This window comes from Dicentrarchus labrax, unplaced genomic scaffold (genome assembly GCF_905237075.1).
Source record: "Dicentrarchus labrax unplaced genomic scaffold, dlabrax2021, whole genome shotgun sequence".
Lineage (NCBI taxonomy): Eukaryota > Metazoa > Chordata > Actinopteri > Moronidae > Dicentrarchus > Dicentrarchus labrax.
The window spans coordinates 3145412-3170696 of record NW_026136722.1 but is presented as its reverse complement, the minus strand read 5'-3'; the positions used below and the strand labels follow the sequence as shown (position 1 = coordinate 3170696).

Genomic DNA, 25285 nt, shown 5'->3' with positions numbered 1-25285 from the left:
TCAACCACAAAAGGCTGAAATAAAATCAAGACTAATAGAGATTATTTGAAACATATATCACAGATCATTTTATAAAAACTAGATGCGTGTTTCACAACAGTGAAGTCATTTTGTTCTCTGAGTAAAATCACATAGCACTCAGGTGTTTCTCTCCATACAAAAATCCTCAAACTGGCAAAAATCTTGAGCCTCATTGTACAAATCCATCATTTCCAAATGGTTAACGACAGTTAAAACTGATTTAATACTGTTTGCCCTACCAATAACCCCTGTCAGTGTCAGCAGTGGGTCTTTCTCCTGTCTGTCCTAAAGCAAGCTGTGCTATAAACCCATTATACTCTTATTGCTTTATGGAAATATAAATCAGCAGCAGCAGTGGTCCCCGGTGGAATGAGTGGCATCTATAAAATGTGTGCTTGAACAAGGTAGTCATGGTTGGTGTCATAATGAGTGTCTCGTCATAAGGAGCACCCCGGGGTTCAGCCACGCAGACACACATTTTTAGACTCAAACAGGAAGAACCTGATAAAATGCTCAGCAGGTACCGTATTACCTTCATAACATTAAGCCAGTAGTTCAGCCCTCAAATGAACCAGTCAATCACTCATTTGTTTAGGCAAATATATTATATATTTATGTATATAGCTGGTTATCAGATTGTAACGATGATTACAACATCAGATTATCAGCCATAACACTATGACCACCTGGGCACGCGGTCAGAATGTTCTGCAGCCCCATACCAACAAACTGTGATGCACTATGTTTTCTGACACCTTTCTTTCAGAACCAGCATTAATTGTTTCAGCAGTCTGAGCTACAGTAGCTCGTCTGTTGGATCGGACCACACGGGCCAGCCTTCACTCCCTGTACGTGCATCAATGAGCCTTGAACACCCGTGACCCTGTCTCCGGTTCACCACTTTTAGTTCCTTGGAGCACCTTTTGATAGGTACTGACCACTGCAGACCGGGAGACCCCACAAGTGCTGCAGTTTTGGAGATGCTCTGACCCAGTTGTCTAGCCATCACAGTTTGTCAGAGTCACTCAAATCCTCACACTGCTCATTTTTCCTGCTTCTAACACAACTCTGAGGACAAAATGTTCACTTGCTGCCTGATATATCCCATGCACTGACAGGTGCCATGATAACCAGATAATCAGTGTTATTCACTTCACCTGTCAGGGCTCATAATGTTATGGCTAATCGGTGTATACAGTCCAACATTAAAGCAACTGTTGGACGTTTTGGGAAATATATTTATTCACTGTCTTGCCAAGAGTAGACCACTCTTACGTCTGCACGGTAAATATAAAGCTACAGCTTAGCTTGGTTTATCTTGGAAACATGGGGAAACAGCTAGTCCAGTTCTGTCCGGAGGTAACGAGATCCTCCTACCAGCACTTCTAAACCTCACTAATGATCACATTATATCCTGTTTGTTTCATTTGCACACATTTGGTTTTTCAGTGTTGTGAAGTCTTGACGTCACTGAAGAGCCAGTTGTAAAACCACAACTAGCCGATTTAAAGCTCCTGTTATGTAACCACTGTCCTGAGTACTCTTCACAACATGTGTCTTGGATGGTCCAATCACAAGTGTGCAGCTTTAAGTATGTTGGTTCATACCTGGCATTAGAAAACGTCTTCTCATGCGTGTCTAGCGACCATCTGACTTCCCTGCTCTGTATGCAAAGACCAAATGCGTTGTTGTTTATAACCAGCAGGAGGCAGCAATGCACTTGCCTAGTCTGCTAGAAATTAAGGGAAGAAGAAATTTTTTTCTATTCTTTTGTAGGCTTCTTACTATTTGGCGCAAATGTGTGTATCGTATGCAGGCGGCTCCATTCACAAAAATCCACTTTGCCTGTTGTTTTGGCTTCTTCTTGTTTCTCATTTTAATATGACACGTTTGCGTGCAAATGAGTACATACTGCTCACATAGAGGACGTCAGTTGAGTAGGCAGTCCTTCAGTGTGGCCCAGAAGACCAGACCACCTCTGAATATGTCATTGCTGTGCACCTGTCTGTCTGTCTCTCGCTCTCTCTCTCTCTGCCTCTCTCTCTCTCTCTCTCTCTGTCTCTCTCTCTCTCTCACCCCAACTGGTCGAGACAGACGACCACCCACCTAGAGCCAGAGGATCTGTCCTAGGTTTCTGCCTTTTAACAGGCAGTTTTTCCTTGCCAAGTGCTTGCTCATGGTGGTACTGTTGGGTTCTGTAATTAATGTTTTAAAGAGTTCGGTCTAGACCTGCTCTATTTGAAAAATGTCCTGAGATAACTTCTGTTATGAATTGGCGCTATACAAATAAAATTGAATTGAATTGAATTGAATTGAATTGACACCTGTACTTAGAGCTGACCACTTGTGATCACCCAAGACGCATGTGTTTGCCAGGTGTAAACGGGTCCATTGCTATCTCTGTTGCTGTTTATAAGATCACGGTCAAAAGTTATTTTGTCATCTGGATAAGGTGCACAGGTAGTGCTGACGATCAAGGAAAAACAATTATCATACAGTAACATACCTCAAATTGAATTCACAGACTGATATCACATGGATTTGCAAGTGTAATCTGCATTGATTTGGCAAGTTATTCCATTAAGCTGTGGGTACATGAGCTCTGGTAATTGCTTTCCCCCTCTCTCTCACACACACACAGAGATACAGTAAGCTATACACTTGGGGTGTGTGTATAAGCAGTGTCTAAATGGTTTTCCGACAGCATATTGGGTGGGGAGCATTTATCTCTGCATAGTGTGAAAAGAATAACCCGACTCATTTGGAGCCCATTCAACCGTAGCTGCCTGATTTAGTCAGACTGAGAATGACTGAATAACCCACACGCTAATTCTCTGAGGGAATGAATAATTACTTTATGTAGTAAAGGTAGTCGCTGGGCAACAATGAATGGATAAATAAATACAAAGGTGTTTGTCAAGCAATGATTGAATACCCAAAGAAGGAAACAGAGGTGGAAATCAAGTCTGTCAGAGGATGAAGGAATGAGTAAGAGGCTTTTTTTGTCAGGTGATGAGTGAGTATAATGTGTGAGAGTTTGACTCAATTTATCAAAGGCAGAGGAGGAGCTTCTGGCAATAATGGGACACAAAGCCACAGACTGTACAGTATGTCATGATAATCAATGCACATTCTGTAAATACACTCACAGAAAGTCACAGTCAACAGAAATGTCAGAGGTCGGACCACTTTAGACTCAATATAACAAAATAAAAAAAATACATTTTATTTGAAATACTTGGTACCTTCCCCAAAACCCAGATTAAAAAGTATGTTATTTAAAAAGTGGCCTACCCTCGCTCCATTTTTGGATTAGGCGGGGGCCGCCACAGCCAGACCCACCACACACTGAGCTCTTCAGAAACCCATGGGTGACATCACAGAGACTACATCCATTTTTAATTATACAGTCTTTGGTTTAAACCAATCCGACAGCATTCAGTAAAGTTTCTGGAAAGTACTGTTTCCAGAAATAATTCTGGGTAAAAATTTCAAACGTCTAGTATTTTGGTTTTATGGCCAAATACCTTCAGAACTAATGACATTCCCATCAGCCTCCGCTGTACTTTGTGTTTAGAGTTGATTTTGCTAATATATACATATACTTACTTGTAGCATTAGCACGTTAGCATTGTCACTGTAAGTGTAGGAGCCACGTATTTGATTTGTGTGTGTGTGTATTATTCCTCCGAGCAGCAGGGGCCGGGTTAAAGGCCGAGGATGGCCTCAAGGTAATTCAAAATTCTAGCCAGCGTATCGTAAGTGTTGCGAATTTGGGGAGAGAAGCTAATTGTTTTTAACTGTGCTTGGATAACTTTGTTTTGAAACTTATTGGAAGTCAAGTGGTCAACACTACAGAGGAATAAACAGGTTTGTTGTGAAGTATGGGTAAAGACTGGATATCAGTTATCTGAGTACAATTAGCTAAACAATTAGCCCAATTAGTAGCCAGTAGGATGTTAGTGTGCTGATACATTTAGTTCAAAGCCTTTCGCTTGTTTTCCCATTAGTTGTATTTTGTATCTTCTCGCATGTTGGCGTGAATGCACACACACAGAAGCATACAGTACATTAAACAAGGTCAATGTCAAGATAAAAACAACTGTCTGGATTAATACTGCAATCAACAGTTATTTTCAGTATTGTTTATTGATTATTTGATTTGATTAATGAATGAACCGTTTAGTCTATATAGTTTCAGAAAAATGCTCTTCACAACATCCAAGATGAGGATAAAATGCTTGAATGGTAAAGAAAAAAAAAAGGAAAAAAAACCCAAACATATTCAATTTATAGTAATGTAAATCAGAGAAAAGCAGCCACATTTGAGAACCTGGAAGCAGAAAATGATAGCATTTTTGCTAATTAAGTTAATTTTCTGTCAATGGATTAAACAACTTATTATTTAACATAACAGTATTTTATTTTGATCAAACCCATGCTCATGTAATTCTTTTAAAGTAATTCACTGTTTCCAGAGTAATTTTGCTGGTTAACCAAACTAGTGCTACATAAGCAGCACAAAACAAAATCATATCCTCATTGTTTACACCACAAAATCAATAGTCATGATTCTGAAACCGATCACTGTATCTGCTCTTTGGTTTTATAATTTCTAAATCTATTCATAATTGAAAAGTATTTTACCTTTTCAGATGAGGAACTCTCTACAGAAGTCGGTGCTGGCAGCAGAGATCTCGTCTCGCAGCTTATTTGTCACACTGACAGACGACTTTTTATGAGGGTCGACAGCAGGTCCACCCCTCTCTGGCAGCAGAAAGCAAACCCATCCAGTGTGTCACAGTGGACAGGATTTTTTGTTTGCTCATTTTGCTCTTACTTCTCATTTATAAGCAAAACAAGTCTAAATGTTTACTGGATAAACTAAATATAAGTTCAGGCAATCGGGGAAGTTGAAACTAATATTTAGTCAACCCTCATTCGTATAAATGGTTGCAACAAAGTATTATAAAACACATCTCAGTACAATTAAATTGATTGAATTGAGACTTTTAGTAGGTTTACCTGATGAACTAGCATCCAAATATGTAAGCATACCTACATACACACATGCACACATTATGTTAGCCAGTTAAAATAAAGGTAAACTATTGATTGGTATTTTCTTTTGATTTTTTGTAATAAATTATAAGATTTGTGTCGTCCTTAATGACCCCAGCTGCACTGTGTGAAGCATCTATTGGGTGTCCAGTATGTGTGCTTGAAAACACAACATCCTGTTACATTTTGCACAAACTGGGACATTCCAGTCTATAATAATAGTCTTAGTTTATTTTTTCAGTGAGATAAAAGTTAAAAAAGCAGAGCATAAGCTAGTTTCTAAAGTATAAACCTAAGAATAGTCCGCACAGATACCACCTGAATCTATTTGTGAGCCCAAAGCGTAAGCAAGACTGAATTTCAGGGTCATATAAAACCACTCCAAGCTCAGTCATTATTGTGAAGCACAGCTTAAGGTCAGTAAACATTGGGAGGTTTGTGCCTCCAGGTGTGATGACGAGAGCAGACACAAGCATTGAGACAAGAACAACTACAGCTTTTAGCTGTTCAGCAGTGACCCATGCATACCTGGTTGCAAGTGTTTTTATTCAGTAATGCAGCTGTAACTAAGCAACTCATTGTTAATGCTCTCATCCGAAATATCAAAGTAAGCCACCACAGAGCAGCCTTTCTGAAAGTCAGATTCACCTTCTTCTTTTTCACACTACATGTTTGCTTATTGCAGCGGAGGAAAGGAACGTGCACTGACTGTACACACTAAGAAATCAGGGTACAGGAATAGACCTAAAAGGGTACAGCTCCAACTGTTCCCTAGTGACAATATGAACCTTTATGTCCTGGTACAAAAATATACCCACTGGAAAGGTACACACAGGCTCTTTTGCAGGTACGCCCTGATCACATTCACACTGTTACACATTCAGACCTGAAGCTGCCCAGTACAACCACAGTGGTTGGGGTTGTGGACTTTGCTCAAAGGCAAATTTATTTAAAGAAATAACAATTAGTTGACATCTTTTTACACTTTTCAGTGACTTTTCATTGCATTGTTCTGCTAGAACTGATCTGTCCATAACAAGTGAATGCTGTAACGACCTTTATCAAGTTTTAAACTGTGTAAGCATCAGCAGTGGACTTACCACGGACACATGCCACAGCAGACTGCAGGGGAAAAACGGGTTGCAGTACCTAACTCCGCAGGGGCTCCATAAGGGGCCACGGCTTAAAATAAAGTTAAATAAATACAGAAAAACAAGTCCCCATGGAGGAATGCAAAGAATGAGAAAATAGATAGAGAATAAAACAGTAATAATACTTGAATAAAATAAAATTGTAAGTAATTGCTAGTGGAAGCATTTCACTCTGCTACACTGACAATTAAACTTGATTAAATGAACAAAATCACTCAAATAGATCCATTGTGAACTTGAAACATTAAATGATTCTCAGACCAAGAATTGAATGGAAATTTACGAGTTGCCTTTTCTATTTCAATAAACCCAACTCTCTATTCAAATCACTGATTGGCTGTAACACTTTGTTCTACCTTAACCTCGTTAATTATGTACCCCTTTCTATCAGCCATGAATTTCTACATTTAAAAGGTCACCTTATGGACCCAAATGTACCTTTGGGTACAGAGATGACACCCCTATTTCTCTTTCTGTACTTCAATACAAATTTGAGGTACCTGAGTTTTTAAATTGTCTGCTACTTTATACATCTACTGCATTATATTTCAGGGGGAAATATAGTACATTTTACTCCATTACATTTAATCATTATTTAGTTGCTATAATTTTCAGATTAAGATTATTAAAAGAAAAAAAGTAAGTTCAGTGTGTTATTATAGATCTGACTGCCCAGCAGTATGTAAAGTGGTTCAGTACCTGCTGCTATATCAGAGTAATATAAAACATTAATGCATCACTAATTATTATCAAATAATATAATATTAGTAATGTATATTAAAACAAACCACATAACACAAAACTACGATTTTGTCGTTTGTCCTTTTGTGTTATTTGCACATCATTTGGATGATGTGTTCCCAATCTCTGTATTTCCACTTTTTCCTCCAAAGACTTTGAAGAAAATTGATTAGAAAGTAAATAATCCACCTCATTCATGTTCATGCTAACGCCCGCCATACTACGAACTAGCCTCACTGTACTGTAGCTACTGCGCTGTGATTGGTCGAAGGTCACTGTATTGTAGCTACTGCGCTGTGATTGGCCGATATGAAGGGGCCGTGTCAGGACACCTGTCAATCAAAAGTCAATTGAAGTTTACGCTACTGTGCTTGGGCTGAATAAATTTAGCCCATTCACAGGAAAAAACCCAAGATATATCAAATATCCTTGGTCGCTTTTTGGTGTTGTTGCTGCTCTAGGTTCTACCAAAATTCAAAACAATATTTTCTAAGGTCTTTAATAATAGTTTTTCATCTTTACTGTAAAAGATAGGGGGGGCTTAACACTGTTAGCCCATATATACCAGCCGTCCCTGTACATTACTCTGAAATGGGCCATTCTGAATATCTTTGGTAAATATATCTTGATGCTAATACTTCTGTACATTTACTTCAGTAGTTATTAATGCAGGACTTTTACACTGTGGTATTGCCACTTTCAAGGTATTTCTACCACTTGGTTATTGTTTGTATTTGGTTTTGCAAGGATATATCACATAGGTGTTTCTTTAAACACTGTGACACACGTAAAAATTATGAGGGAGATTATTTTTAAAATGTTTAATTTTATAAAAGCTAGACCCGTTTCACAACAGTGAAGTCATTTTGTTCTCTGTGTAAAATCACATAGCACTGAGGTGTTTCTCTCCATACAAAAATCCTCAAAATGGCAAAAATCTTGAGCCTCATTGTACAAATCCATCATTTCCAAATGGTTAACGACAGTAAAAACTGATTTAATACCGTTTGCCCTACCAATAACCCCTGTCAGTGTCAGCAGTGGGTCTTTCTCCTGTCTGTCCTAAAGCAAGCTGTGCTATAAACCCATTATACTCTTATTGCTTTATGGAAATATAAATCAGCAGCAGCAGTGGTCCCCGGTGGAATGAGTGGCATCTATAAAATGTGTGCTTGAACAAGGTAGTCATGGTTGGTGTCATAATGAGTGTCTCGTCATAAGGAGCACCCCGGGGTTCAGCCACGCAGACGCACATTTTTAGACTCAAACATGAAGAACCTGATAAAATGCTCAGCAGGTGCCGGTTGAGGAGCTGCTGAGGTGAGGTATTACCGTCATAACATGAAGCCAGTAAGTAGTTCAGCCCTCAACTGAACCAGTCCATCACTCATCTGTTTAGGCAAATACAGAGTTAAATATAGGTCAACAGTGCAGAACTTTTACTTGTATTTTTACATTGCATAGATGTCCAGCTGACTACAGACTTTAATCCTGAGGAGGACAACGTGCTGAATCTTTCTTTTCGTGTTAATAATCAAATGAATGATGGCTGAATTCCATTCAGTTTCAGGTCCTGGTATTGTGCATGCTGGCTTATTGTCACACGGTCATGACTTACTGGAACTCATGAATAAAACCATTGTTAATGTTAGTAAAAACCTGTGCTTTTCCTGCTATAAGTCCAAACTATTTCTGTGAAAAAGACATCAACTAAAGTGCACTGGTTGAAAAGAGAGCTGTCCAATGAATTTACTCTGACACAGTGATTGATGAAACTGTAAAAAAAAGTTTAAGGGAAAAATTATACAGGATAACAGGAGTTAAGACAAAATGAAGATAAAAACCATTGAATGATTTAATTTGATTTATCAGAGCCTTCTACATCTTCTGCAGAACTGTGCCTCATACCTGCTTCTCCCCATGGCTTCCTGGGACACTGGTGGAGTCATTTTGCTTTGTAACATACTGTTGGTTCAATAAATGATACCGAACAGTTGTGTTGTGTCCATTACTTAGGCATTTTAACAGTTGCTTTCAAAGCATTCAAAAGGTTATGTTTGTACTGGCAGTTTAAGCCTCGTATATCCACATATTATACATGCAGCAGTGAATAAAGCCCTCAGTATGATATATTCTGTAGTGCATAGTCTCCACAGTGAGATCTTCTTCAATGCCTGTGATGGATCTTCAGACCTGTTAAATATGTAGGAGCTGCTCAAATGGACTGATGTCAAAAGATCTGCTCTCGGTTTTACAATGTTATCCAGATAAGTCAGGCTCTCAAGTGGACAACATAAAGCATTTCAGCCAATACAAATATTGTGACACCTGCAATGGATTCAGTATTAAAGAAGCTTTATGTTTATGTTGCTTATTTGCTTACTGACTAAAACACCATGTTCTCCATCTCCTGTCCTCAGTCTGATCCGGGGGACAAAGGGAGCATTTCTTCTCTGTCTTCTTTGCTGCAGCTCTGCTGCCTGAATCTAATGTACAGTCAGTGACTTAGTTGCATTTAAGTAAAACAAAAACAGACTGCCACTTATAACCAATATTAGCTCAAATCCACCTGTTATATTTAGATATGGAACTGATTTGTGGCAATGAAGTAATTTGGCATGTATGTGTCCAATCAGCAGGTGCTTTTATGTGGCCTTTTCTGACATCTAGTGGAGGCTGAGAGAAGTGATATAAGAGGCGTGTCTGAAATCATATATTGTACCGTTATATTTCCTTATTTCTTTGTTCTAGATTATTTTGAGTTAATCATTGATGTTGATGATTCAGCTTCAGTGGCTTAAAAAAAAAGAGCAGTCGTAACAAAATTCCTCAGGGAATTACAGTATCTATCCCAACCAGGTGTATAAGGTTTACGTGTATGTTCAGTGTGTAATTCATGTTGAAAATGAATTGGTAGATGCAATGAGATGTATTATCAATATAACATAACATACTACATACATGCAACATTTCCCCTCTAAGCTCACTGTGCCTGCTGTCTACTCTACTGAGAAATATCTTCTGATGGTAAATGTGTTTGATCCGGAGACACCGCCCTGTATCTGAAAGGTTGCAGGTTTGATTCTGGTAAAAACAATCCTTAAGGAAGATAAGGTGGTTTAAATGTTTTCTGATTAAACAGACAAACAAATGATATAATAGATAAATTTCAACTTTATTAATTCACAAAAGTCTTACCAGCGGTTATAAAATAGAGCATAGTCTATATTTTAACATCTAGAACTGTAAAACAAAACAATGACAACAAAGGAGACAAAATCAGAGAGTAAAAGCAATGAAGTGCACAAAAAAGAAAAATAACACTGATACTGGAAGAAATGTTAGATTTACAAATTGACAAAAAATAAATCAGAGTGTCTGTGTTTTGTGTGGAATAAGTTGATTGGTTTATACAGAAAATATGTGGTAAACAATGGTTTACATTCATTTAGAGCTTCACGAGGGACACTTCTCAACAAAAAGAGTTTGTTTTTCAGTAGGTCAAAGTTCAAACATTTGGAGGTGTGAAAAAATGATGTCCGTATCAATGAGTATCAATCCAAGTTTCACTGACAGTAGTATAAATATATATATGCTCCGTAACGCTGACAGAAAAAGCGAAGGAAGGATCTGTATCTCCATATAATGACAGATCTCTCTTATTAAAACTGCCTCACGTTGCATCTTGTGGCCAAAATGAGACAAAATTCAAAAATAATCAGGCGCCTATTAAGTCTCCTTTCTTCAAACTGCACTTGTGAAAGTGAATTATAGAATATGTGAAACCCAAACTTTTCCTGACTATACATGAACCCAAACTCTAAACTTAAAACTAAAACAAGCTTCAACAATAAATAACAGCATTCACTCAGTGCAAAACTACACAATAATGAAAAATATTAACGTTTTTAACATTGCCAAAGACCTTAAACTGTCAGTGAAGTTGTTTATAGTACTGACTGTTGAACATGAACACTCAGCTTTTCAAAGTAAACCACTTGAAATGTCTCGCTTCGTTCAACAGCAAGACATAAAAAAATATCTGAATTATTTAAAAATTAAATGAATCAATGTTATGACTGATTAATAATGTATCACTGCATTATCATGACATTACTTCATAAGGAAAGTAACATTTAACAGTTTACATGATGTTGAGGAGGCAGAATAAGACAGAAAACAGACAGATGTGTGGGTGTGTTTGTGAACAAAACTATTTACCGGAGACATAAAACTGATTCTCTCCTGACTTTCCTCTCTCAAGTGACCGTTTTGTTTTATTTTGAAAAGACCCCATCATTCTGACTTTATTCGACCCAATACACCAACAAAGTAAACAAAGTACCAGAGTGTTGATGCCTCACCACAGCAGCCTTCAAACAAACAGTGATAATAACATTGGAAGCCTATGGATGGAAGAATCCTTTCAAAGTAAAATAACAAATGTGTGCTTTAGGGCCAGTTATTTTGTCTTACGATTTTTTACGCCAAAAGCAGTTTGACATTAAAACGCGTCTTTTTGTTAATAACCCTAGCCTGTTGATGGGGTTTCCTTGTGTTGTCATGGTGACCATTTTGGCATCAAAGAATAACTATAGGAGACTTCTTGTTGGCCCTTGATGTGTGTCTTTTAGGCTGCATAGCTGGTAGTCAACAGCTTATGAGGCATCGGGTGGTCACAGTTCATGTGTGTGTCTTGTGTGTGTGTGTGTGTGTGTGTACTATGTGTGAGCCAGCTGAAGCTCCTCCAGTCCGTGTTTGCCCAGGTGATATCTGGCCAAGTCTTTCCTGGTCACCAGTCCAATCACCTGCAGAGCATCACAAACCAAAAAATGTGACGTCAGAACAATCAACGTTGTCATCAATATCATTATCATCATCATCATCATCATGGCATTCAGTATCAAGAACATGATTATTAACCATAACTTTAATCAATGCATAAAGATGCCAAAATACACAGGGACATAAAAAGTAGATAAAGGATTGACACAGAAACACAAACACACACAATTCAATTCAATTCAAAGAGGCTTAATTTGCATCAGAGACATTTCCATTTCAAAAAGGTATATGTATATACAGATTAGTGAAAAAATAACTATATATGAACCCACTTTCCCCTTTTTTAATGAATGTATTTGTGTGTGTGTGTGTGTGCGCGTGTGTGTGTGTGTGTGTGTGTGTGTGTGTGTGTGTGTGTGTGTGTGTGTGTGTATTTGTGTGTGTATTTGTGTGTGTGTCTGGGTCTTAAACTCTTACCCTGTTCTGATCATCCACTACCACCAGGTGTCTGAGTCCCAGCGCTCTGAACAGCTTAAACACACGAGGCAGAGACGTTTCCTGCAGACAAACCGCCTCATTTAACTTCAAATCAAACTACTTTTACACAGAGAGATAAAAACAAAAAAAGAGACAGGAACACAAAGAATGTAATAACCAAACTGGATTTAATGAATCTGACAACAGCAATAGAACGGTCTAAGAAACACTGAACAGTCTCCGCTGCGGAAGTTAAAACTGCACCAAATCTGTACATCAATAGTGCAATATGTATGTGTGTGTGTGTGTGTGTGTGTGTGTGTGTGTGTGTGTGTGTGTGTGTGTTACCTGTGGTACAGTGTAAGGCGTTGGGTTCATGAACTCAGTGAGGTCCATCATACACTCCCTCTCGTCCTGGGAGACGTGGATGCTCTGGATCGGGGGAAAGCGGGGATAGGCGTCCCTGAAGTCCTTCAGCTGGAGCTTCCTTTGGTTCAGCCGGGACCGGGCCAACTCCACAAACACCTGCCGGTGACAAACATTGACAATCCATTTAAGCTCTCACAATAAGGACGTATCTAACAATATTGCAAACATCTGTTTCCTACTGGTTATGTTACCTTGTGCTTGAGAAGAACAATGAGCTGAGAGCGAAGGATGAGGCCACAGAGCTTCGCTGGCTGAATGCGAGAGATGGATAAAATAAGGTGTGATTGATGAAAGAAAAAACTTCTACTCACAAGTCAAATCCCTTTCTGGTACAATACGATCAGGTTTCAGTATTTCACCATCCTTGTTAAAATATTTCTCCCCAAACAACTGCCAATTGTTGGTTAAAAAAAAAAAGAGACCAAAACTGCAAGCTCAATTAAAAAACAGAACCAACGCCACCACCATTTAGTACCTCGTCACTACCAGCAACCTGCACGACAACTGGGAAGCCATTGTGATTGGTAGATGTGTTGCTAAGGACGTCCACGATGGTTCCCACCTTCTCTATCCTGTTCAAACAGGTGACCGGAGAACTCATCACCTCTCTGGATGTAAGTAATGAAAGAATGAGAAAAAGTAGAGAGTGAGAAAGTGCCAGATCTAAAATCTAAAATCAGAGTTCACAAAGATCTTTAGAAGAAGGAATGTAGGTTTCTACATAACACTGAACACACAAAGTAAACACCACACCAAACTCTCTCAGGTCCTTCAATGTTTTGAATATAATTCAACAATCTCTCTCAGCCATCGACAGAAAGGATGTTACCTGGCGGTCAGCCAGTGGGAGGTGGCAGGAGCCTCCCAGTGCAGGAAGGGAACGCTCTGCAGCTTGATGTGGATATCATACAGGCCCTGGAACAGAAAGGGACCGGTTAGAGACACCGTGTCCCAATCACATACAACATGCTAACTGTATACAGTATGCACTTTATACTTATCTCTATAGTACACAAAGAAATAAACATACTTGATTTGTTACTCAAAACCTGTTGAGAATGAATGTGTTAGTATGTATTTGGGACACAACTACATTGTGTTTGTGTCTCTACACTGTCCTCTGCAGTGACTCTGTTGTATTTAATTCTGAGGTGAGGGATACTATAATAAGGATTTATTACATCAGCCAATGAGACACAGAGGGAGATAGGAACACTGTGTATGTCTGTACTTCTTAACTCACCTCTACAAAGTAGTCTCCTACTATCTTGGCAGTCATGAGGACGAGCATGATGGGAAGGCCGTACGTGACATTTCCTGTAGCTTCCACCATGATGACAGTCAAGCTGAGAGTCATCCTCACAATGCCACCTGTAGAGAGCAGTGCAGTATTACTGGTACTATACTTCTATCTTAGTGAGTATTTAACAGAATATGGGTTATGCATGTGTCACTGTGATTGGTCAGAAAAATATGGTCCATTTATAATTTTCCTGTAAAGCACTAAAAACTAAAAAAAAGAAGGAGAGGCTTAACATTACTCACCTAACTGAGCTGCAGCTCCAATCAGGGCATATTTACCAGGGTCAGCCCAGATCTGACAAAACAGCATAACAGCGAAGTCAAACAGTACGTCATAACATCTGGAATATTAATTTAGACGTCTACTCACCAATTCATTACAAAAAATATAGCAGTATCAGTCACTAAAAGGTCAAACCAAATGCAATGTTGGCATCAGGAGTTTACAGAAATGTGGTGTTAAATTTGAGAAACCACACTGGCATGAGACAGAAACTACAAACTATTTTATTCAGGTAATTAAGGCATCCTCAAAAAAATCCAAACTATGACTTTATCATCATCAGTTTAACTGACAGTTGTCTTGTCCTCATCCTACAGAGCGAAGCATAATGCACACACACTAACCGTGGCATTGGAGGTGATGGAGGCCAGCAGTATTCCAAACAGTCTTCCCCAGGCTGCTCCTATTAGCAGAGAGGGGATGAAGACTCCAGCAGACACTGCCAGGCCGTAGGTCCAACACGCCAGGAAGAAGTAGGTCAGAGTGAACAAACCCAGGGTCAAAGGATTGTAGGATCCTTTAAGAAAGAGAGGAATGAGAGGATGAGCACAATAATGTTCCCAGTTTTGTTCATCATGATCCCATTTCCCTTCCGTATACAAAGTAAAGGATGAAAAAAAATGGCTGATGCACATGTTTGTATGTAAGTATTTTAGAAGATTTCCCGTAACAAACAGCTTTACCTGGCTGGTTGTGGAAGAGACTACGAACACTTCTCTCAGGAGTGTTGAAGAAGGCCGTTGCCATGGAGTTATATTCCCCATCTGCACAGAACAACTTGTAAAGAGAAAGAAAATGATAAGAGTGCCACAACAAGAGAACGAAGAGGAGGCACAAAGAGAGCCTTCCTTCCTGTTTTTGTGTCTGTGCTGAAGCTTCTACACGCTATCTGCCAGATGACACACAATTCTAAAACAAAGGGCATTAGCACAGAGAAAAGTCAAAGACGGATCGTCAACCATCTGGTGGTGTGTTGGATCAGTGGTCCGAAGGACATAAAATGTAATGTTTTGTCACATGGCACTCCCATCTGCCCTAATCCATCTAACAGAGCACCCAAAAACTAAGTGAAAACTAGCTAACCAAGATGTAGTAGTTAATATTTAAATCTATCTTGCATGGCCTATGACTATGCTAGCAGCTCTTTAAGGCCGTATTCAGACACAGCTGTGCTTTTTAGCTAACTGCTAACATGCTCACAATGGTGCTGCTAACACGCTGATGTTAAGAATATATACATTTGACCATGTTCACCATCTTACTTTAGCATGTAAGCATGCTAACTTCTGCTTATTATCACTTAACACAAAGGACAGCTGACGCTGATGAGTCATTAATTCAAATTAAAGGTCAAGGAAGGAATCACCAGAGTTATTATTGTTCATCCTGCAGGGAGCATGAATGTGTGTACCAAAAATAAATGGCAATCCATCCAGTAATTGTTGAGATGGGTTAAGGTTAGGTTTAGTCAGTCACAAATGTGAACCTCATGATGGCGCAAAGTCAGGAGGATTCATTCACTGGGGACCATGAATGTCAAATGTGTTCCTTCTGAGATCCTTTGGCAATATTGTTCTCACGACATTAATGCTGGTAAAGAATATTGAACTGAAACTGTGGTATGTGGTAGAAAATAAGAGGTAACAAGATTCACAGTGAAAATGACATATCCTCTTATCTAAATCTGCACTTGTGTTGATCTAATTTGCTAAAGTCATGCACATTAAAACAATGCATGACTGTGCTTGTGACTTCCCCACTTTAAGCTTTTTTACATTTCATCATCTAAACCAAGAGAAGTCGGCAAGAGGTTGTTTTTGACTGTGTTGTGTGTGTACCTGCAGTGGGTACTCCTCATTGTGCTCAGGTCCCAGAGGCTGACAGTCATTAGAGAAGTAGATCATGGTGAATGACACTGTTGCGGTCACTGCAGCCACCAACATGGCTTCCATCACTTGCAAACAAGGGCGATGAACATACCTGTAAAAGACATACACACACACACACACACACACACACACACACACACACACACTGGCTTTAATAAACCAGAAAAAAATGTTTGTGCCCATTTGTCTGCCTCAGTACGGACTTTCCTAAGTGACAAGGAAACTCTGGGTGCAATGAAAACAAAGCTTATCGGCCATTTTTTTTTGCCTTCAGGCAATGCAGCTGTATTTAAATGTCAAGTAGAATCAATTATTGTTATGAAACGTGACAAAAATACAGAATTTATCTTTACACTCACTCACTGAGTATTTTTAGAAGCAGCCCAGACAGGCACTAAATATAACATACTGAGCAAATACTTTTTAATAATTGCCAGATGAGGAGATGAGTGCCATTTTATTTATTGAGACTTATGCAGACCAAAGTTACACAAATACAAAGCAGGAACTGTCATAAATCTGACAGAGTGGCTCATCTAACAAGATAATACACTTAGATAAGTTAGTTCACAGTTCACAGACTTGGTTCTCAGATATTGGCAAATTATGGCAACAGCTACTAAATAAAAGGCATACTAAACACACCATTAAATGTATATACATATATATGAAGCTTTAGTAGTGAAGCTTTTTAGGTGACTTCAGAAAGCCACCATTGTATTTTCATGTCGTACCTAAATACACACAAACACAACAATCATATTCAGATATATTCATAATAATAATAATATTAATATTAACACAGAGCATCTAATGCTGGTAAGATTGCAATTGAGTCCAGACAAGGAAGCAGTAACCACGCTTATCTTCGCAGAAGTCTCCTCCCAGTGTCCTTACCTGTTCTCACTCTATTTTTAAAACACATCAATCATAAGATACTGTCACTCTAAGAAACTGTTTTAAGCGCCAATCTGAAAACCTCCTCATGATGGACTCCACCCTGTCTGACAGGCGACAGCAAAGCCTCCATGCTACCATGTGTTGTTTTTCTTGGCACACTACACATACAAAGCGATTTTTTATGTCACCTGACCCTTTGTTAAAACTTCCTCAAGTTGAAATGTTTTTCTTTTTACTTGAAAGCATTTGATCCCTTCCTTAACATTACCTGATCCTGAAGATGGTCAGCCAGTAGTTGAGAACGTTGAACAGAGCTCCCAGAATTCCGCCTGCACAGGAGAGGGGTGAAAAACAGAAAATAAAAACACACAGGCTATGATGTTTTAAACTTGTCATGTGCACCCAGTGAGGCATTAAACATATTTTCCCGAAACATAAAGTAGTTTGTACCTATAGCTCCCATAGCGATGAACAAGGGAATCTCATAGAGGTTATACGCCACACTCTGAAAAAGGATTACATCATGTCATCTTTTACACTGACTAACAAACAACATAAAGCTGGAAAAATGTATATCTCCTATATATACAAGTTTCTCACATCACTCTCAAAGCGTCCAAAGTTGATAAGACCTGGGCTGGAAAGGTCTCCTGGTTTGTTGTGATAGATACTGAGGAAGAAGTTCAGGGTGAAGGTCGAGATCATAGAGGCAAAGAACTGGAGATAAGAAAGAAAGGAGGATGACGATCAAATTAAGAACAACATTTGCCATCCTCATCCATCTACCTTGACAGCACTACACAATCATTACTAAGGAGTTTACGATGGGGGTGCACAGAGAACAACGTGACTTACTATCCTCCACGTCAGCATCTGGTTCCAGAAAGAAGCTCCCTCCTCTAGAGAGAACAGAACGCCGCCTGTCGCCCAGAGAGACAAAATCAGTCATGAACCACGGCAGCATTGAGATAGTAACTAATCCCTTTGATCCACTTGTGCAATGATGAGCATCCATTCTCTGATGTGAAGAGTTTAAGTCGATAAAAGGTTAGCTGGTATTATCACAAGGCATCCGCCACGCAGTGTGTTGATTGATTAGCGCGCAGTAGGAGCAGAACATTTACTGGGTTCACATACGTTAAACTGCAAACGTTCCTGTCACGTGACGGTAACACATAACATATTGAGACACGGTTTGTGAAGCATTTCCACACTACTGGTGACATGTACAGCTTTTTCCCTGCAGCTTTACCATCACAACAAGCAGCCATCGACAACCTAGTTCTGGTAAGACTGTTTTAATACCGTTTTAAAACTACATAGAATGCAAAGAATGATTTTTTTATTATTATATCACATTTTCAGTACATCATAGCAGTATATAATAAACATTTCTAATGATAAAATTAAGAAATATCAATGCAACCTTGACCCATATGGCATAAAATGAATGGATGATTAATTCATTCAAGTTTTTCCTAAAATCAACACTTGTCAGAGCGACCTAGCTACTGTAGCTAGCAGTATGGACAGTGTTTTTCAGTGACAGTATATTGCTATTCCTATCCCTTGGAGAACAAGCGTCATAGAGGGAATTTCCTTTTGTCTTTAGTTTGGGGCATGCAGTCATATTGTTGGACTCTTGGCTTTATAGCAGCTAAACCGCCCACAGAACTAAGGCAACTTAACAAGAAAGTAAGGTTGCTTTTTACCGACTGGTGCTCCAAAAGCAGCTGAAACTCCGGCAGCAGCTCCAGCAGACACAAAGTCCCGTTTTTCTGTGTCTCTCCGAAAGTATTCAAAGATCTACAAACAAACACATTTATTACTAGTTATAAAATCAGTCTTACTCACAAACGCACTCTAATGTACACACTTTAAAAACATATCTGTGCCCAGCCATGCCTGACCAATGAACAGTAATATCCAATATGTTACTTACTAATGTTAAGTAGCCTGAGAGACACATAGACAGACAGACAGACACTGACCTTAAAGTCTCGCTTTAAAGAGGTGCTCCTGCCCTGGGACACTCCTGCGGCTACAACAGCACCAGAGTGAATCATGGGCCCTTCCTAAAGGAATTGTGGGTAAACAGGAGGACAGGTATGAAAGAGACTTCTTGACAGGACTTATATATACACAGAGTCAGTCTGTACAACCTTAAAGGGAAACTATCATCAATCATCAATATCAATTTGAACCAAATTTCACGTTTACCTTTCCCACAGCAAGACCGCCAACCACGGAGCAGATAACACCGCACACTTTAACCACCAGCGTCTGTGGACGACAAACACACAACATGTTAAGGACACAAAAGTCCTTCCCATTCAATAAAAGTTCAATTACTTCCATTTATGTGTGTGTGTGTGTGTGTGTGTTTTATGCGTGTACCTTGAGTCGCACCACCCTGGGAATCTTGATTCCATTCAGGTAGCATTTTATCTGAGGAATACCACTTCCTGCTGCTATGGGCTGGATGAGACAAAGGAGGAGGAGGTGGGGGGTTAAAGAGGGGCAGGATGGAAGATAGAAAGGAAAGATGGAGCGTAAAATATAGAGAGTACAGTGTGTATGATTACAGGAGCCATATCTGAGGATGTGACGAGAGAATAGTGGTGGCGTTAACACATTCATAATACTATTAGAAACAATCACTTGCCAGTTACCTCATGAAATGGCATTCACGGCTGACTTACTGTAGCAAACTTTGTGGGGAATTAAAATCACGACTGAAGCACTTCTTTCATCAGTGTGGTTGCAGGGGGGAAAGTTAATGTTACTTAAAAAACGTCAGTCCCTGGAGAGCAGCTGATACACTGTGTCTAACCAAAGTGACAGGAATACAGAAGCACGTTCATCTTGACAAATTTTCACTATTACGCACTGCTGGACTCTAACTGGTGCAGTTGTACAATTGCCAAAGTAGTTTTCACTTCCACATGTGAATGGTTTGTAATTCAGATAAGTAACACTTTAATGACATACTTCTTCTAAATCCAGTGTCCCACACTCGAGGAACACACAAAAGAGGAAGACATCGATAACACCGACAGGAAGTTGTGATTTTTTCCTTATCCTCTTACCTCAAAATATGCAACTATGATAGCCCCCACCATGACAAAGGCGGAGTTGAAGACGGCCCAGAGGATGAGAGAGATCGACAGGCCGCCCGCCTCAGTGAACTTCTCTATGTCTGAGAGGGGTCAGAGGTCAAGGAAAGATCTCCAGGTACTTAGAGCACATGGCTGGAATTAGCCACATTACACTGTTTAGCAACTACTTATGATGCTTCAGTAGCTCTTATGAGCAAAAAATTGAAAGACACAACGTGAAGACACTAACGTAATTTACATGATAGATATGACCGAAAGGATGAATAACCATAACACACTCTGAGACATAATAACATAGCTACTCTTTTCTAACAACATATACACTAACACAGCTATTCTTCCAGTCACTGCTCTGTCTCTCTGTGCTGTCGTCTGAGTAGGTGTATCTCGGTGTACAAATCTTCAGGATACTCTGTTTGACCACTTGGTATTTGATCCCAGCCAGTTCCTCCACGACAATGTCTATGAAACAGGCGATGAGGCCGGTTAGAAAGCCAATTAGACCACAGACCACCCAGCGACTGATCTCTAGGCAGCGGAAACCCTAAAAGTCCAAGGTGAGAGAAGGAAGGGAGAGGAGGACAGGAGATACAGGACAAAAGCAGGGAGAGGTGAAACAAACAGAAAAAATACATGATTTTACACACAGTAAAATGTTGAGGCAGTATGACACATATTCAGGTGATTTCCACTTCACTTACCATGTAACTCATCCTCCTTTCCTCCTCCAGAAACAGCTGGTTCTCAATATTATCATAGTCCAGACTCTGCAATAACATAAATAAATACAATAAATCACTAAAATAAAGATAAATGCGATGATGTTTACTTCTATTTTTCAATGCTTCATGATAAACACAGATCCTGAAAATGTAACAAAACCTAACATGTGTGCATATACTTTTTACTAGACCAATGTCAGCAACTTCATAGCAAACCAAAAATATGTTAATACAAAGCTGATTTTATCAATTGCTGCCAATTTCCAGCCTGCTTAAGGAGATTATTGCCCTCTATGTGCACAACATGCTTCATGCACTCAAGTCCATTTTCTAAACCGGTGTTACTGATTCATTTTACTATAATTTCCTCTATTTAGCAATACCAGTCTTTTTTTAAAAAAAAACTCCTACAGGGAGTCACAGAAATATTAACATTTTCTAATTCTTTACACACACTTGCAGTAGGGGGTTTTACTTGTTTAATCAGAATGATCTAAAAATCAGCACTCAGTTACCTCAAATTTAAGCGACAGCAGCTTCTCATTATGAGGAATCTCTTTAGGCCGACCCCTAAGAGAGTCCTGCAGGGGAAAAAACAGAAAAAACAAAAGGTCACCACACCATCACTGACCCACAACCTCTGACCTGTGGAGTCATGTGAGGGACTACACGGAGCTGGGAACTGAGAAATCAAACATTTTGGATGAACAACAGTGAACACAGCAGCGTTTCACAAGCATTTGAAACAACATGAGAAAGCATTTTTTTAATCTAAGTGTGACTTAGATTTTTATCTAACTCAGATACTGGAGCATTAATAAAGAAGATGCAGTGACTGTGAAAAGAAACGCACCAGTGTTTCCTCCAGAACATTTAGCATAAATTAGCCAAAGCTAAGAAAGAGTTTATTCCTGCTGGTGTGTTCTTCCAATGGTAATGCAGACTATTTAGTGTTGAAGGAAAGACTGGTGCAAAAGAGTGCATTCTGACATACATACAAGCCGGCTACAGGCAATTCAAAAGAACTCCATTTCACATTTGCATGCAGTGTTAAGTGTGTCACACCGCTCTGTACAGCCACGCAATCAGCAGCGAATGAAGCAACTATAGCTGACATTCACAGAAACAGACCAAAACACTTTTGTTTTTACAGCAAACAACAATCAAGCAAATCACATGCACGGCATCACATTCCCATCAGCCAGTGAAAAAGGAGCTGAATCTGATGGTTTCTGTCACGGAGGGAAACAGATGTGATGTCTTCAGTCATACAGTCCTGCACAGGGTTTTATTTGTGGAGTTTTAATTGCCTGGTTGAACTTACTGTGACTGTGCAAAGAGCTACACAACAAAACTTGACTCTAGTGTAAGCTAATTCAACCATATTTAAATGTATTTGTCTTCACATTTATAGCAGGATAAGATCTTGCTTAAACGGCCTGTTGCTCTGTGCGTTATTTGATCAATGATGATCAATACGTTTCTGAAAATTCTAAATGCGGTCAGGGTTGTGCACATTATCAAACACATGGTCTGCATCAATTCATCATTCGCAATGCATCACGATGGAAACCGGCAGACAGTTTCCAAACACGTGTCTTTTAAGCAGACCGGATGAGTCAATGGTCGCTGTGCTGATTTGGCCTATCAGCGGGTCATCTCTGTGTCAGATTTCCCATGTTGGGTTTAAGCCGTAATTTAGAAGAGAGCTACTGAGATTTAATTACATACAATGCTGGCTCAAGCCTCAACTTTTATCGCAGGCTGCATCTCACAAATCAGGCCTTAAAGCTCCGTGTGTACACAGACTCAGCCTGAGCATGACTAAATGACATTAAGTCGACTGTTATTTCTCCCTTCATGCTTCAGAATTCCTGCATGTGTCATTTTAAGACATAGCTGATTGCTTCTCATTGATTTGGTTATTTGGTTGTGTATAGGTGGGAATTTGTTATTATAGTGGATGAACTAACAACACTTCAGGAGTCTAAGAGAAATGCCGCTAAGGATTTTGATGGAGTGATGATCAACAGGAGCGACAGACACAGAGAGAAAGAGTGCGGTGACGTTTCGAGCTCAGACATTACCTCATCTGACGTTATCTCCTCCTCCAAATCCACCGTGCTGAGTCTGCCTATCTGAAATATACTGCGTCCTTCAGACAGCTACAGACATCACAGACAGTAACAGAAATATATATATATGTATGGCTAAGTGTAGCAATTTTCAGGCTGATGTTTTAACACCGCATACATGTTGGTATCCAGCTTAGAGTAACAGGGTTCAAGAAACTAACACTGTATAACATAACACTCGTCTAGTAGAGCAAAAATACTGTGTATTTACTGATGTCTGACATGAGGCTGAAGTAAATGTACATGTTTGAAAATTCTTATTCTCTCCTACTGAAGTATGTTAACAGAAGAAGCACAGATAATTTACTTCCATCTTTGGCCCTCAGTAACTAGTTCTTGTGGATGTAACAGGGGAAAAAGGAAGTTGGAGTTTCTGTATTGGCCAGACAGGTGAACTCATTCAGTCTGAAGACAGCAAGTCTAACTTCTTATAAAATGATCAGATTATTTTAAATACTAGTCTGTCCTCTAACATAGTAAAGGCAACCTTGTGCTGAATTATAATAGTATCTACAACAGGCACATATTACCTGTAACCCAATGTAACCTGATTAGAGTATTTGAGAAGTATAACTTGTGAACTGTCACATTGACACATAACTTACAGTATCATCATGCTTTCTACATTCATGAGGTTAATGTCTTCATAATGATGAATGTGTCCTATTAATGTCACCATCAGACTGCCCCTTCCACTTTCTTTTACTGAATCACCCAAGTAACAAGCTATAGCTTTTTTTAAAAGTCTCAGTAATCTGATTATTTATTTATTTATATTACAATCTAATCACGTGCATCATGCAAGTAATATAATTAACACTAATTAAATTACTTTCATGCAGCTACAGTCCGTCCCAAACAAAGCTTGTTGTCGCATCAAATACCCCAAACTGCAAACATAACCACAACACATGAAAACACACCGCATAATGAACGCTGTGCGTACGCGGACGTGCTTTAAACACTCACTTCAAGCCTCCACGACCCATGCAGCACTGAACGTAACCTTACAGTGGTCGATTAAAACATGACACAGCATCTTGCTTTCAGGAGTAACAGCTGTCAGGCTAACTCAGCCAACATGCTAGCCGTACCTGTCTGGAGTGTCGGGGCTGCTCGGAGCCGTTGAGCAGCGGGGTTCCCTCCCCGGTGGCCCCGGACTCGTCGGCTCGGCTGGACCACGACACTTTCTTCGTGATGTTGGCCATGTTGGCCTCCGGTAGCTCGCCGCCCTAATCTGTGGCTTATTTATTTCATTAATTTGCAGTTGTTGCGGGCTAACTACTGTTATTCTTCCTTCCCATGATCATTCCTGTAACTCGTGACGTTTTGTAAGGATCGCGTGCAGGACCAAAAATATCCGTTAGGCGCGTTGGATGCTGGGATTTGTAGTTTTTTAGGGGTGGATACAAAGAAAGTACTGCAATCTTGAATAAAATACTCTAATTTAGGGGGGAAAACGTGCCGTGTTGGAGTATTGTTAGCTAAATGTACTTAATATCAACATTATTCATTATTCAGAAAAAAATAAATCCCTCAGTGTTTCTATCATTGGTGCATTAATGTGTAGCTGTTAAGTGGCATTATTGTACTTCTATAGCTAATTGTAAGTATTTTATAAACTGTTGGTAGTTTTCATTATGTTTTACAAGTTTGTCATGTATTTTGTATGTAAAACTTTAATCTTTAAAGTATTCAAGTAACTAAAATAGCATACAATGTAAATACTCAAGTAAAATACAAACTGTTACTTAAGTTCAGTACTTGATTTACTGTACTTCTGTCCACCACTGGTGTTCACATATAATCTTACCAGCAATGGAATTTATTTGTTGATTGTATATATGGATTTTATAAGTTTATGATAGGTCAATAGTTGTTGCTTACAGTATTTTGACTTGTTATAGTAGGGTAAGCACAGGTTTAACTAATAACACTGATGAGGAATCTGTTCCATCTACTGTAGGTAAGCATCAGCCATTATTAGTTACACCTGTGTTTGACACATTAAAATGTCAGAGAAAAGTGTATTCAGAACAAGTAGATGCTGAACCTTTATGCAACTTTGTTTTACTATTTTCTAAGAAAAAAAACAATACTTGAGACAAACAAGAGACACACACAGAACAAGACACAGGGGGGCTGGGAGTGGGAGGGATTGTTTGATTGGACACATACTGCGTACTGACATACTGCTTGGTATCACATTCATAGAAACAAAACATTTTCAATTCAGCCTGCATCAGGCCCAGTAATGAGCACCTGACGTG

General features: G+C 39.3%; 1 protein-coding gene across 3 annotated transcripts; it reads right to left on the bottom strand.

The window, feature by feature from the left end:
* Window positions 1-10130: 10130 nt before the first annotated feature.
* Window positions 10131-24352, bottom strand: clcn7 (chloride channel 7). 3 transcript variants are annotated; one of them, XM_051387128.1, is made up of 25 exons: window positions 24110-24352; window positions 22968-23045; window positions 21396-21461; window positions 20860-20925; window positions 20570-20702; window positions 20129-20238; window positions 19437-19517; window positions 19260-19322; window positions 19031-19114; window positions 18752-18845; window positions 17895-17959; window positions 17640-17756; window positions 17490-17544; window positions 17308-17368; window positions 16089-16230; window positions 14934-15027; window positions 14595-14767; window positions 14211-14262; window positions 13909-14036; window positions 13495-13580; window positions 13141-13273; window positions 12857-12916; window positions 12585-12761; window positions 12237-12317; window positions 10131-11782 (listed from the first exon to the last, which is right to left on the bottom strand). In XM_051387128.1, exons 1-25 carry the CDS (start codon window positions 24221-24223, stop codon window positions 11696-11698), a joined length of 2400 nt encoding a protein of 799 aa, XP_051243088.1. In that variant the 5' UTR covers window positions 24224-24352; the 3' UTR covers window positions 10131-11695. The 3 variants fall into 3 exon arrangements, with proteins under 3 accessions (XP_051243088.1, XP_051243089.1, XP_051243090.1); XM_051387129.1 differs by having other exon boundaries at window positions 22968-23018; XM_051387130.1 differs by lacking the exon at window positions 22968-23045.
* Window positions 24353-25285: the final 933 nt, after the last annotated feature.

Bases quoted from the DNA above. Each gene is read 5' to 3' on its own strand.
- clcn7 (XM_051387128.1), bottom strand. From the start codon at position 24,223: ATGGCCAACATCACGAAGAAAGTGTCGTGGTCCAGCCGAGCCGACGAG. The intron at 17,369-17,489 runs GTACAAACTACT...TCTCCTGTGCAG, and splicing joins CATCGCTATGGGAGCTATAG to GCGGAATTCTGGGAGCTCTG. The intron at 11,783-12,236 runs GTAAGAGTTTAA...GATGCTCTGCAG, and splicing joins TAGTGGATGATCAGAACAGG to GTGATTGGACTGGTGACCAG.